This window comes from Piliocolobus tephrosceles, chromosome 16 (genome assembly GCF_002776525.5).
Source record: "Piliocolobus tephrosceles isolate RC106 chromosome 16, ASM277652v3, whole genome shotgun sequence".
Classification (NCBI taxonomy): Eukaryota; Metazoa; Chordata; class Mammalia; order Primates; family Cercopithecidae; genus Piliocolobus; species Piliocolobus tephrosceles.
Window position 1 is genome coordinate 48,278,583 of NC_045449.1, and position 13,022 is coordinate 48,291,604.

At 44.7% G+C, this 13,022-nt stretch overlaps 1 protein-coding gene across 2 annotated transcripts in view; it reads right to left on the reverse strand.

Moving 5' to 3' along the window:
- The window catches only part of MED1 (mediator complex subunit 1), a 57,523-nt gene that overhangs the window by 35,893 nt on the left and 8,608 nt on the right, over positions 1-13,022 (reverse strand). The window contains exons 3-8 of one of the 2 annotated variants that reach the window (XM_023204271.2): positions 12,270-12,348; positions 9,857-9,911; positions 9,620-9,752; positions 8,509-8,537; positions 2,539-2,610; positions 287-361 (exon numbers count right to left, since the gene is read on the reverse strand). In XM_023204271.2, coding sequence (XP_023060039.1) covers positions 287-361; positions 2,539-2,610; positions 8,509-8,537; positions 9,620-9,752; positions 9,857-9,911; positions 12,270-12,348 — 443 coding nt within the window. The remainder of the gene's footprint in view (positions 1-286; positions 362-2,538; positions 2,611-8,508; positions 8,538-9,619; positions 9,753-9,856; positions 9,912-12,269; positions 12,349-13,022) is intronic. The other variant, XM_023204272.2, reaches the window with a different exon arrangement.

The window sequence follows — 13,022 nt, forward strand, 5'->3', positions numbered from 1 at the left end:
AAGGGATTATTTCCAAGTACACACCAGTATGTAGTATGGTGAACAAAAATTACACTTAGACTATTATTTCTCAGATGGGACTCCAGGTCTGACGAGTCTTGAGATAAAACCCATGGTAACCAACAACTTAATGATACTGATACTCAGAAGTTCAAATACAATCATCATTTCGGAAGAGAAAGGACACATATCATACAAGCTTAATAGAGATGTATAAAATAGGACCCTAATCTCCTCAGAGAAAAACTCAAGGGATCATGTAGAATTAAGGTTTTACAAGTCTTACCAGTACATAATTGCCATTTTAGAAAGATCTTGTTCTAAGGATTGGAGAGCCAAGTACATTTTAGTCTTCAGTTTGCTGGAGAGTAGATGAGAAGAACATGAGTTAATAGTTGAAAATTATGACCGGGCGAAGTGGCTCACGCCTGTAATCCCAGCACTTTGGGAGGCTGAGGCGGGCAGATCACCCAAGGTCAGGAGTTTGAGACCAGCCTAGCCAACATGGCGAAACTCCGTCTCTACTGAAAATACAAAAAGTAGCCAGGTGTGGCTAACAGGGCGTGGCTCACGCCTATAATCCTAGCAATGTGGGAAGCCGAGGTGGGCAGATTGCCTGAGCTCAGGAGTTTGAGACCAGCCTGGGCAACAAACCCCATCTCTAATAAAATACAAAAAAAAAAAAAAAAAATTAGCCACGCATGGCAGCATGCGTCTGCAGTCCCAGCTACTTGGGAGGCTGAGGCAGGAGAATTGCTTAAACCCGGGAGGTGGAGGTTGCAGTGAGCCGAGATCGTGCCATTGCACTCCAGCTTGGTGGCAGAGCAAGACTCCATCTCAAAAAAAAAAAAACCTCGGCCGGGCGCGGTGGCTCAAGCCTGTAATCCCAGCACTTTGGGAGGCCGAGACGGGTGGATCACGAGGTCAGGAGATCGAGACCATCCTGGCTAACACGGTGAAACCCCGTCTCTACTAAAAATACAAAAAACTAGCCGGGCGAGGTGGCGGGCGCCTGTAGTCCCAGCTACTCGGGAGGCTGAGGCGAGAGAATGGCGTAAACCCGGGAGGCGGAGCTTTCAGTGAGCTGAGATCCGGCCACTGCACTCCAGCCCGGGCGACAGAGCGAGACTCCGTCTCAAAAAAAAAAAAAAAAAACACCTCAAAAAACAAACAAAAAACAAAAAAAAACTGCCCAGGCGCAGTGGCTCATGCCTGTAAAACCCCTTCTCTACTAAAAATACAAAAATTAGTAGGCGGCCGCGCGCAGTGACTCACGCCTGTAATCCCAGCACTCTGGGAGGCCACGGCGGGTGGATCAAGGTGTCAGGAGTGCGAGACCAGCCTGGCCAAGATGGTGAAACAACTCGCCTCTACTAAAAATGCAGAACTTAGCCAGGTGCGGTGGCAGACGCCTTTAATCCCAGCTACTCAGGAGGCTGAGACAGGAGAATCGCTTGAACCCAGGAGGCTGCGGTTGCAGTGAGCCGAGATAGCACCACTGCACGGCAGCCTGGGTGACAAAGCAAGATTCCGTCTCAAAAGAAAAAAAAAAATTAGCCGGGCATAGTGGTGCATACCTGTAATCCCAGCTACTTGGAAGGCGGAGGCAGGAGAACTGCTTGAACCCGGGAGGCGGAGGCTGCAGTGAGCTGAGGTCGTGCCACTGCACTCCAGCCTGGGTGACAGAGCGACACTCCATATTAAAAAAAAATAAAAAATTAAAACATTAATTCTTGACCTGACCTCAGGTGGTCCACCCACCTCGGCCTCCCAAAGTGCCAGGATTAAAGGCGTAAGCCACTGTGCCCAGCCTAAAACATTAATTTTTAAAATAAAATTATTTTTGTCACTTCATAATTTTTTTTTGAGATAGCATCTCACTGTCGACCGGGCTGGAGCACAGTAGCACAATCACTGCTCACTGCACCCTCAAACTACTAATTTGAAGTGATCGTTCCACCTTAGCCTCCCAAGTAGCTGGGACTACAGGCACTCACCACCACCCACCTAAGCTGTTGTTGTCTTTCTGCTAGAGACAGGGTCTCACTATGTTGCCAAAGCTGGTATTGATCTCCTGAGCTCAAGAAATCTTGCTGTCTTGGCCTCCCAATGTGCTGTGATTAGAGGCATGGGCCACTTTGACTGGCTTCACTACCATTAAAGCCTATTTTTAGCACTTCAAAGCTTATTTTCGTCTCTGTTTTTAAAAGCCAAATAGGTTAACAGAATCCCAGGTAGGTTAAAAGTAGAATTAAAGCCAGTTCCACAACAACTAATTCCTTTCAGCCTGGAAACTGGAATGTTGGACATCTCAAAGACTATATTCTGTCTTCCAGCATTATGATCAACTAATGCAGGCACTGCCTATTTAAGATATCTTTGAAAGGCCTAACGTTGGAAGCTGAGCTACAGATTACAATGTAAGTAGAAACTAGGAGTGAAAAATAGTAGAAGAGTTGGCAAATTTCTAGGCATAAGGTGGCTTATAGATTTATACTGATTTTTCCAAACAAAAGCAAAAATATTAAAAATACTTACTTGTCCCCTGGAAGGTTATACAGATTAACAAGGCCTTTAAGGTGCTTAGAAAATTCATCAAAATTTTTTTCCCTACAAGGAGTTCGGGGAAGAGGGGAAAGAGAGGAAAATACAACATAAAATTACTACTCCATCTTACAACAAAGTGCCAAAAATCAGAGCTATATGAAACTGATTTTAACAATCAGCTTTAACTGTTTTCCTCAAAAGTTTTCTAGCATCAATGAAAAGTAGCAAAAGAAAAGAAAATATTTTCCTTTGTCTCTCTGCTCCATTTTTGCTGGAGAAGGTGCCAATAAGCAGTGTGAAAATTAAAAGGAAGGTGGTCAAAACCTCTCTACTAAGTAGTTTTATTAGCTCCCAAGTAATGAAACCTGATTTAAATCAATCATTAACAACTTTCCTTTCTTTTCCCTTTTTATTAATGTTTTTGTAGAGATGGGGTTTCCCTGTGTTGCCCAGGCCAGACTCTAATTCCAGGACTTAAGCAATGCTCTCACTTCAATCTCTCATGTGGCTGGGACTACAGGTGTGCACCACCACACCCAGCTCCTTTCCTCCAAATATGTAATTGAATTTGGATGTCAACAGAAATAAAACTTTTGATTGCAGAGATAATGAGAAGAAAATAAATTACAAAGGGCCGGGCACAGTGGCTCATGCCTGTAATCCCGGCACTTTGGAAGGCCGAGGCGGGTGGATCACGAGGTCAGGAGATCGAGACCATCCTGGCTAACATGGTGAAACCCCATCTCTACTAAAAATACAAAAAAAAAGTAGCCGGGTGTGATGGCGGGCACCTGTAGTCCCAGCTACTCAGGAGGCTGAAACAGGAGAATGGCGTGAACCCAGAAGGCGGAGCTTGCAGTGAGCCAAGATCACGCCACTGCGCTCTAGCCTGGGCGACAGAGCAAGACTGTCTCAAAAAAAAAAAAAAAAAAAACAAAAATAAATTAGGAAGACATAACACTTATGGGTATACAGCAACATGAGAGCAAAGATGAGAGGGAAAATAGATACTAGGACAGAGGTGGAGACCCAGAGAAAAGGTAGTGGGTACTCTGGAGGCAAACTACCCATTAGAAAATATTGCTGTGACCAGATCTATCCCAGAAAAAATAAACTACTACCGTGACCTCTGGCTTTCTAGAACCAAATATTCATGCTTCGATTCTCAGCCAAATGGGCTTTTGTGGATAGGTTTAGGAATCCAATACATCTCCAGAATTCTAACTCTTGGTATCTTTTTTCAAACTTGAAAAAAAAAGCTCTCTGGGCCAGGCGCGGTGGCTCAAGCCTGTAATCCCAGCACTTTGGGAGGCCCAGACGGGCGGATCACGAGGTCAGGAGATCGAGACCATCCTGGCTAACACGGTGAAACCCCGTCTCTACTAAAAAATACAAAAAACTAGCCAGGCGATGTGGCGGGCGCCTGTAGTCCCAGCTACTTGGGAGGCTGAGGCAGGAGAATGGCATAAACCCAGGAGGCAGAGCTTGCAGTGAGCTGAGATCTGGCCACTGCACTCCAGCCTGGGCGACAGAGCGAGACTCCATCTCAAAAAAAAAAAAAAAGCTCTCTGGAAAGCTAAACTGTCACGACCCATGACAAGGTCAGACACTTGAGGAGAAATTCTGTGAGCATTTACTGAGCACTTACAGTCCACAGTGCTATTAAGAGAGTAAAAAGAAACAAGAGTAACAGCAAATATATGCTTTACCTTAATATTATAATCTATACTAAATGACTAAATATCAGGTAAAAGTCAACATTGTTTCTTTTTTTTTTTCTTTTTCTTTTCTGAGACAGAGTCTCACCCTGTCCACCAGGCTGGAGTGTGATGGCATGGTGCGATCTCAGCTCACTGCAACTTCTCCCTCTTAAGTTCATGCAATTCTCCAGCCTCAGCCTCCTGTGTAGCTGGAATTACAGACGAGCACCACCACACCCAGCTAATTTTTTGTATTTTTAGTAGAGATAAGGTTTCACCACGCCCAGATAATACAAAAATTAGCCGGGCATAATGGCAGGTACCTGTAATCCCAGCTACTCAGGAGGCTAAAGCAGGAAAATCGCTTGAACCTGGGAGGTGGAGGCTGCAGTGAGCCAAGATCATGCCACTGCACTGGGCAACAGAGAGAGACACCATCTCAAAAAAAAAAAAAAAAAAAGGCCAGGCGCAGTGGCTCACGCCTGTAATCCCAGCACTTTGGGATGCAGAGGCAGGTGGATCACGAGGTCAGGAGATCGAGACCATCCTGGCTAACATGATGAAATTCCATCTCTACTAAAAATACAAAAAACTAGCCAGGCATGTGGCAGGCGCCTGAAGTCCCAGCTACTCAGGACGCTGAAGCAGGAGAATGGCGTGAACTCGGGAGGCGGAGCTTGCAGTGAGCAGAGATCGCGCCACTGCACTCCAGCCTGGACGACAGAGCGAGACTCCGTCTCAAAAGAAAAGAAAAGAAAAGAAAAAAAAACAGTTTTACACACACACACATACACAACTTATTTTCTCAATGTGAACACTCTAAGACATCCTCATGTGGTGCCTGAGAACTCTGCTATGCTCAAAACAAAGTGTATGTAATAACTTCCTTAAATTCCCCAAAAGTCTTAATTCTGAGTTTAAATTTAAGTACAGAAATTTCTACTCAATTAAAAGAAAAGTGAAAAAATCCACCATCTGCTAAAAGCTACTGTCTTCAAGCCTAGCACTTTTCCTGTAACACATATATACCTTCTAAATGAAATAATTTTTCCCAAAATTAAAGCAAAAAATTTATTCTCGTAGTATTATACTCAATTATCAAGGCTTCTCTGATTCAATGATTACCTTCTATTTATTTTGTTCCACACATAATTCTTTTTTTTTTTTTTTTTTTTTTTTGGGACAGTTTTGCTCGTTGCCCAGACTGGACTGTGATGGCATGATCTTGGCTCACCACAACCTCTGCCTCCCAGGTTAAAGCGATTCTCCTGCCTCAGCCTCCCAAGTAGCTGGGATTACAAGCACACAACACCACACACAGCTAATTTAGTATTTTTAGGGATGGAGTTTCTCCATGTTGGTCAGGCTGGGATCCGCCTGCCTTAGCCTCCCAAAGTGCTGGGATTACAGGCATGAGCCACCGCGCCCAGCTTCACACTCGGCTAATTTTTGTATTTTTTGTAGAGACAGAGTTTCGCCAGGCTGGCTAGGATGGTCTTGAACTCCTGGCCTCAAGTGATCTGCCCACTTCAACCTCCCAAATTGTTGGGATTATAGGCATGAGCCACCATGCCCAGCTATACGGAACTCCTAAACCTAGATCAGCAATTCCAACCAGGGGTGATTTTGCGCCCCAGGGGACATGGTTGTGACAACTAAGGAGATAACTATCGGCAACTAATGAAGAGGCCAGGGATGCTATTAAACATAATAGAATGCACCAGGCCACCCAGGAGCAAAGAATTTCCAATCCAAATTGTCATTAGTACCAAGTTTAAGAGACCCTGGGATATCATTCTGTTGGGAATCTGAGGCAAAATAAGAAAAAAAATTTAAAAATTAAAAAGTAGGGACCAGGCACAGTGGTTCACGCCTATAATCCCAGCACTTTGGGAGGCCGAGGTGGGCAGATCACAAGGTCAGGAGATCGAGACCATCCTGGCTAACACAAGTGAAACCCCGTCTCTACTAAAAATACAAAAAATTAGCCGGGCGAGGTGGCGGGCGCCTGTAGTCCCAGCTACTCGGGAGGCTGAGGCAGGAGAATGGTGCGAACCCGGGAGGCGGAGCTTGCAGTGAGCTGAGATCCCGCCACTGCACTCCAGCCTGGGCGACAGAGGGAGACTCCGTCTCAGGAAAAAAAAAAAAAAAAAAAAAAAAAAGGCCTGGCACAGTGGCTCACGCCTGTAATCCCAGCACTTTGGGAGGCTGAGGTGGGCAGATCACCCGAGGTCAGGAGTTCGAGATCAGCCTGGGCAAAATGGTGAAACCCCATCTCTACTAAAAATACAAAATTAGCCAGGCGTGGTGGCACATGCCTGTAATCCCAGATACTACTCGGGGAGGCTGAGGCAGGAGAATCACTTGAACCTCGGAGGCGGAGGATGTGGTGAGCCGAGATCGCACCAGTGCACTCCAGCCTGGGCAACAAGAGTAAATCTCCGTCTTACCAAAAAAAAATTTAAAAAATAGAAAAGGAGCCAGGTGCTCAGTGAGCCGAGACTGCACCATTATACTCCAGCCCGGGTAATAAGAACAAAACTCTGTCTCAAAAAAAAAAAGAAAAGGGCCCAGCATGGTGGCTCACAACTATAATCCCAGCACTTTGGGAGATGTGAGGTCAGGAGTTCGAGATTAGCCTGGCTAACATGGCGAAATCTCGTCTCTATTTTATTTTGTTGTTGTTGTTGTTTTTGAGACAGTCTTGCTCTGTCGCCCGGGTTAGAGTGCAGTGGCACGATCTCGGCTCACTGCAAGCTCTGCCTCCTGGGTTCACGCCATTCTCCTGCCTCAGCCTCCCCAGTAGCTGAGACTACAGGCGCCCACTACCACGCCTGGCTAATTTTTTGTGTTTTTAGTAGAGATGGGGTTTCACCATGTTAGCCAGGATGGTCTCGATCTCCTGACCTCTTGATTCACCCGCCTCGGCCTCCCAAAGTGCTGAGATTACAGGTGTGAGCCACTGCACCCGGCCCCCTTTTTTTTTTTTTTAAGATGGAGTCTTGCTCTGTCACCCAGGCTGGAGTGCAGTGGCACAATCTCGGCTCACTGCAACCTCCACCTCCCAGGTTCAAGCAATTTTCTGCCTCAGCCTCATGGGTAGCTGGGATTACAGGTACTGGCCACCACGCCCGGCTAATTTTTTTTTTTTTTTGAGACGGCGTCTTGCTCTGTCACCCAGGCTGGAGTGCAGTGGTGAGATCTCGGCTCACTGCAAACTCTGCCTCCCGGGTTCACGCCATTCTCCTGCCTCAGCCTCCCAAGTAGCTGGGACCACAGACGCCCACCACCACACCCAGCTAATTTTTTTTTTTTTATTAGAGATGGGGTTTCACCGTGTTAGCCAGGATGATCTCGATCTCCTGACTTCATGATCTACCTGCCTCAGCCTCCCAATGTGCTAGGATTATAGGTGTGATCCTAAATTTTATATTTTTAATAGGGATGGGCTTTCACCATCTTGGCCAGGCTGGTCTTGAACTCCTGACCTCGTGGATCCACCCGCCTCAGCCTTCCAAAGTGCTGGGATTACAGGCGTGAGCCACTGCACCCAGCCACCTTGTCTCTATTAAAAATACAAAAATTAGCGGGGCATGGTAGCACACATATGCAGTCCCAGCCGCTTGGGAGGCTGAGGCAGGAAAATTGCTTGAACCCGGGAGGCAGAGGTTGCAGTGAGCTGAGATCATGCTACTGCACTCCAGCCTGGGCGATAGAGCAAGACTCCATCTCAAAAAAACAAAAACAAAAACAAAAAAGCCCTGTGATAGAGTAGGGTGAAAAGCTATGCTATGTCAATTCAGGACGTGATTAAGTACAGACTCTTGCCGGGCGCGGTGGCTCAAGCCTGTAATCCCAGCACTATGGGAGGCCGAGACGGGCGGATCACGAGGTCAGGAGATCGAGACCATCCTGGCTAACACGGTGAAACCCCGTCTCTACTAAAAATACAAAAAATTAGCCGGGCGAGGTGGCCGGCGCCTGTGGTCCCAGCTACTCGGGAGGCTGAGGCAGGAGAATGGCGTGAACCTGGGAGGCAGAGATTGCAGTGAGCTGAGATCCAGCCACTGCACTCCAGCCTGGGCGACAGAGCAAGACTCCGTCTCAAAAAAAAAAAAAAAAAAGTACAGACTCTTAAAAGTCTTTGCCCAAGAAAATAAACTTGTTCCTGAGGAGAATAACTTCTGACCAGTCTTAAAACCTAGCTGTAAAGAACAGCACTGTCTGTCAATATCAAGGAATATAAATCTTATTTGCTCACCTTAGCTGCTGTACAAGCTCCGGACAGCTCTGAAATCAAAGAAATTATGTTAAAATATTAAAACTACTTTAGCAACTTTGAAGATATCAAAAGTCTTTCTCTTTTTCTATAGCACATGTTTTACAGCAAAACCGTTAAAACTACAGATGGTCCTCATATTAAAACATTAAAAAGCACCTTCTTCCTACTTGGTGAACCATAGGATTAGGGTGAAAAATTTAAAGTCAAAGCATATGAAATAGTTTTTAAAGGAATCAACTTTCAGTAGCTTGTTTAAAACATTAAGAACTCTAATGCCATACATGGAATTCATATCAAATTGTCTGGTTACACACATTTTAGATTCATCTCTATTACAGAATTTTTCAGATCATCTGTTCTTGATTATAATCTCTTTGAGGATAGGAACCCTGAGTCATTTATTTCTGTATCCCCAGCACCTATTGTTCAATTGCGGCTCATGTTTGTTGATATGAAATGAAAAGGGTTCCTGCCGGGTGCAATGGCTCACGCCTATAATCCCAACACTTTGGGAGGCTGAGGTGGGTGGATCACTTGAGGTCAGGAGCTAGAGACCAGCCTGGCCAACATAGAGAAACCCCATCTCTACTAAAAATACAAAAATTAGCTGAGCATGGTGCCGGGTGCCTGTAATCCCAGCTACTTGGGAGGCTGAGGCAGGAGAATCACTTGAGTCCAGGAGGCGGAGATTACAGTGAGCAGAGATCATGCCACTGCACTACAGCCTGGACAACAGAATGAGACTCTGCCTCAAAAAAAAAAAAAGAAAAGAAATAAAGAAAAGAAAAGAAAGAAGGAAGGAAAGGAAGGAAGGAAGGAAGGAAGGGAGGGAGGGAGGGAGGGAGGGAGGGAAAAGAAAAGGTTTCCTATGGTGTTTCCAGCGGTCAAAGTCTTTGGATGATGTCAGAGATGGGACCCATGTTTTCTAAATTCCATTCCATAGCCGTTGATTTTGTAGCCCATCACATCATCTCTACAGTGGCTCATAAAAAAACCTAAACCCAAGCTATTTAAACCCCACCAATTAATTTTAAAATTAATGTCCCTACATAAACCCCACAGATTCCAGTGAAATATCAACAACACATACCACAGGATTCTCCCCATGGTGAGCCACTTTTACATCACAAAGCTGTCCTGCAGGATCTAACTGCACTTCCACATAGAACATATCTGACGTGATGTAACATTCAGTGCCACTGGCACTGAGATGAGAGCCCAGTCTAGCAGGAACAAATCAAAACAAAAATTAATAGAAGACACATAAATAAAGCCACCCAAAGTTAACACTAAGTTAAACATTTCTGCCTACAGAAAGACTACTTACCCATTCTGTCTTGCTATGGACTCCAAACGATCAGTCATTGCTGGTAAAGATGTTACTATAAGAGGATGAAAAAAGGAAGTCACAAAGAATGCTCCAAATAACTTAAATGGTATTCTTTCAAGACAGAAAGATTAATCCTTCCAAAACCATAAACATATTCAATAGTTCAAATGCTTGTAACGTGCATAAAGTTCATTGGTAAGGGTTAGCTGTGGCCTATGCAGTACTAAAGATCAAAAAAACAGATCTATTTGAAAAATTACTGGACCTTTCGCTTCTCGTTTTCATTACTCCTTATGTGGGACAAGCTACCTTTAACTTAAGATACATTTATCTGCTAATGATAGAATAAGGAAGATTAACATTAAAACTAACATAAAAACAAATACTCAACATTAACAACACTATTAATCACAACAGTCAAAAGGTTAAAACAATCCTAGTGTCCACTAGCAGATGAATGGATAAACGAAATGTATATACATAGAGAGGAGTATTTTTCAACCTTAAATAAGGAAGAAATTCTAATAAATGCTTCAAAACAGATGAACCTTGAAGACATTATGTTAAGTGAAATAAGCCAGTCACAAAAGGACAAATATGGTATGATGCCACTTATATCAGGTATACAGAGTAGTCAAATTCATAAAGAAAGGAAGCAGAATGGTGGCTGTCAGGGACTGGGGGAAGGCAGGAATGAGACATTACAGAATGTAAGCTTGGGAAGATGAGTGAAGTTTTACAGATTGAGAGTGGTGATGATTATACAATAAATGAATGTACTTAATGCTACTGAACTATATATACTTAGAAACAGAGAAAATGGTAAATTTTATGTTATCTATATTTTACCACAATTAAAACAGAAAAAAAGGCCTGGTACGGTGGCTGACGCCTGTAATCCCAGCACTTTCAGAGGCCGAGGCGGGCGGATCACAAGGTCAGGGGGTCGAGACCAGCCTGACCAACATGTTGAAACCTGTCTCTAATAAAAATACAAAAATTAGCTGGTCATGGTGGTGCACACCTGTAATCCCAGCTACTCAACAGGCGGAGGCAAGAGAATCGCTTGAACCCAGGGGGCAGTGGTTGCAATGAGCAGAGATGGCGCCACTGCACTCCAGCCTGGGTGACAGAGTGACTCTGTCTCAAAAAAAGAAAAAAAAAGAAAAGAAAAAAAGATAAAGAATATAACACTCAGTCTCTACTAAAAACACAAAATTAGCCGGGCATGGTGGCATATGCCTGTAATCCCAGCTACTTGGGAGGCCGAGGCAGAAGAATCGCTTGAACCCAGGAGGCAGAGGTTATGGTGAGCTGAGATTCCACCACTGCACTCCAGCCAGGGCAACAGGAGTGAAACTCCACCTCAAAAAAAAAAAGTCCATCTTCTTACCGAGATTAATCAGAAAAAAACATGTAAAGAAAAAAAAAAACTTTGCCGGGTGTGATGGCTCACACCTGTAATCCCAGCATTTTGGGAGGCCAAGGCGGGTGGATCACAAGGTCAGGAGATCGAGACCATCCTGGCTAACATGGTGAAACCCCATCTCTACTAAAAAATAGAAAAAAATTAGCCGGGTGTGGTGGCGAGTGCCAGTAGTCCCATCTACTCCAGAGGCTGAGGCAGAAGAATGGCGTGAACCCAGGAGGCAGAGCTTGCAGTGAGCCAAGATTGTGCCACTGCACTCCAGCCTCGGCAACACGGCGAGACTCCATCTCAAAAAAAAAAAAAACAGAAAAAAAAAACTTTTCCCAGGTATCTCTTTTTTTTTTTCCTTTGAGACAGAGTCTCGCCCTGTTGCCCAGGCTGGACTGTAATGGCATGATTTCGGCTCATTGCAGCCTCCAGCTCCCCAGTTCACACTATTTTCCTGCCTCAGCCTCCCAAGAAGCTGGAATTATAGGTGCCCACCACCACGCCCAGCTAGTTTTGTATTTTTAGTAGAGACAGTATTTTTAGTAGATACTAAAAACGTGATTCTGTACAGCTACTCAGGAGGCTGGGACTCCTGCCACCATGCCCAGCTAATTTTTGTATTTTTAGTGGAGATGGGGTTTTACCATGTTGGCCAAAGTTAGTCTCAAACTCCTGACCTTGTGATCCGCCCGCCTCAGCCTCCCAAAGTGCTGGGATTACAGGAGTGAGCCACCGCACCCAGCCTCCCCAGGTATCTTATACTACCCTTCATCATTTATCTTTTTATTCTCTATCATCCTCCAAAACAGGATCGAAAATAAATGTTTCAAACTTTAGCAAAAAGCTCATTCCAACTCCATAAATGAATGCAAGAGCAATATTTAGTATATAAAGTAGACCTACCTCAATTTATACTTCAAGTCTAAGTATAAAATGGTCCTTCTTAAACTGGGTGTTTTGTGAAATCAGCATATTTCAAAAGCGTTTACAAACCTTTGAGAGCTTTCTGCAATGTCTCCAAACAGCTGACCAAATGTTGATGCCCTCCAGAACTCATCACAACCCTCTTCTCCTGTGTCAAGTGGGAAAACATTTGAGGTGAAAATTAACCAGGCCAACAGTGTTTTGGGTAAACACATACATTATCCTAGTAGTAATATTGCAGGACAGTCTATAGACTCAATATAGGCTACAGACTTTGTAGACTATATAGAGTAACACTGATCTACAACTGTTACTCTGTCCATCCATCCAAAGGAAGAAAAATCCATATACATGAGTGTAGAAAAAGGTATTCCTCAGCCAAGCACATGGCTCATGCCTGTAATTCTAGCACACTGGGAGGCCAAAGCTGAATAATCACTTGAGTCCAGGAGTTCAAGACCGACCAAGGTAAGATAGAGAGATCCTGTTTCTATTTAGTTAAAAACAAAAAAGAGGCCGGGCGCGGTGGCTCAAGCCTGTAATCCCAGCACTTTGGGAGGCTGGACGGGCGGATCACGAGGTCAGGAGATCGAGACCATCCTGGCTAACACGGTGAAACCCCGTCTCTACTAAAAAATACAAAAAAACTAGCTGGGCGAGGTGGCGGGCGCCTGTAGTCCCAGCTACTCGGGAGGCTGAGGCAGGAGAATGGCGTAAACCCAGGAGGCGGAGGTTGCAGTGAGCTGAGATCCGGCCACTGCACTCCAGCCTGGGCGACAGAGCGAGACTCCAGTCTCAAAAAAAAAAAAAAAAAAAAAACAA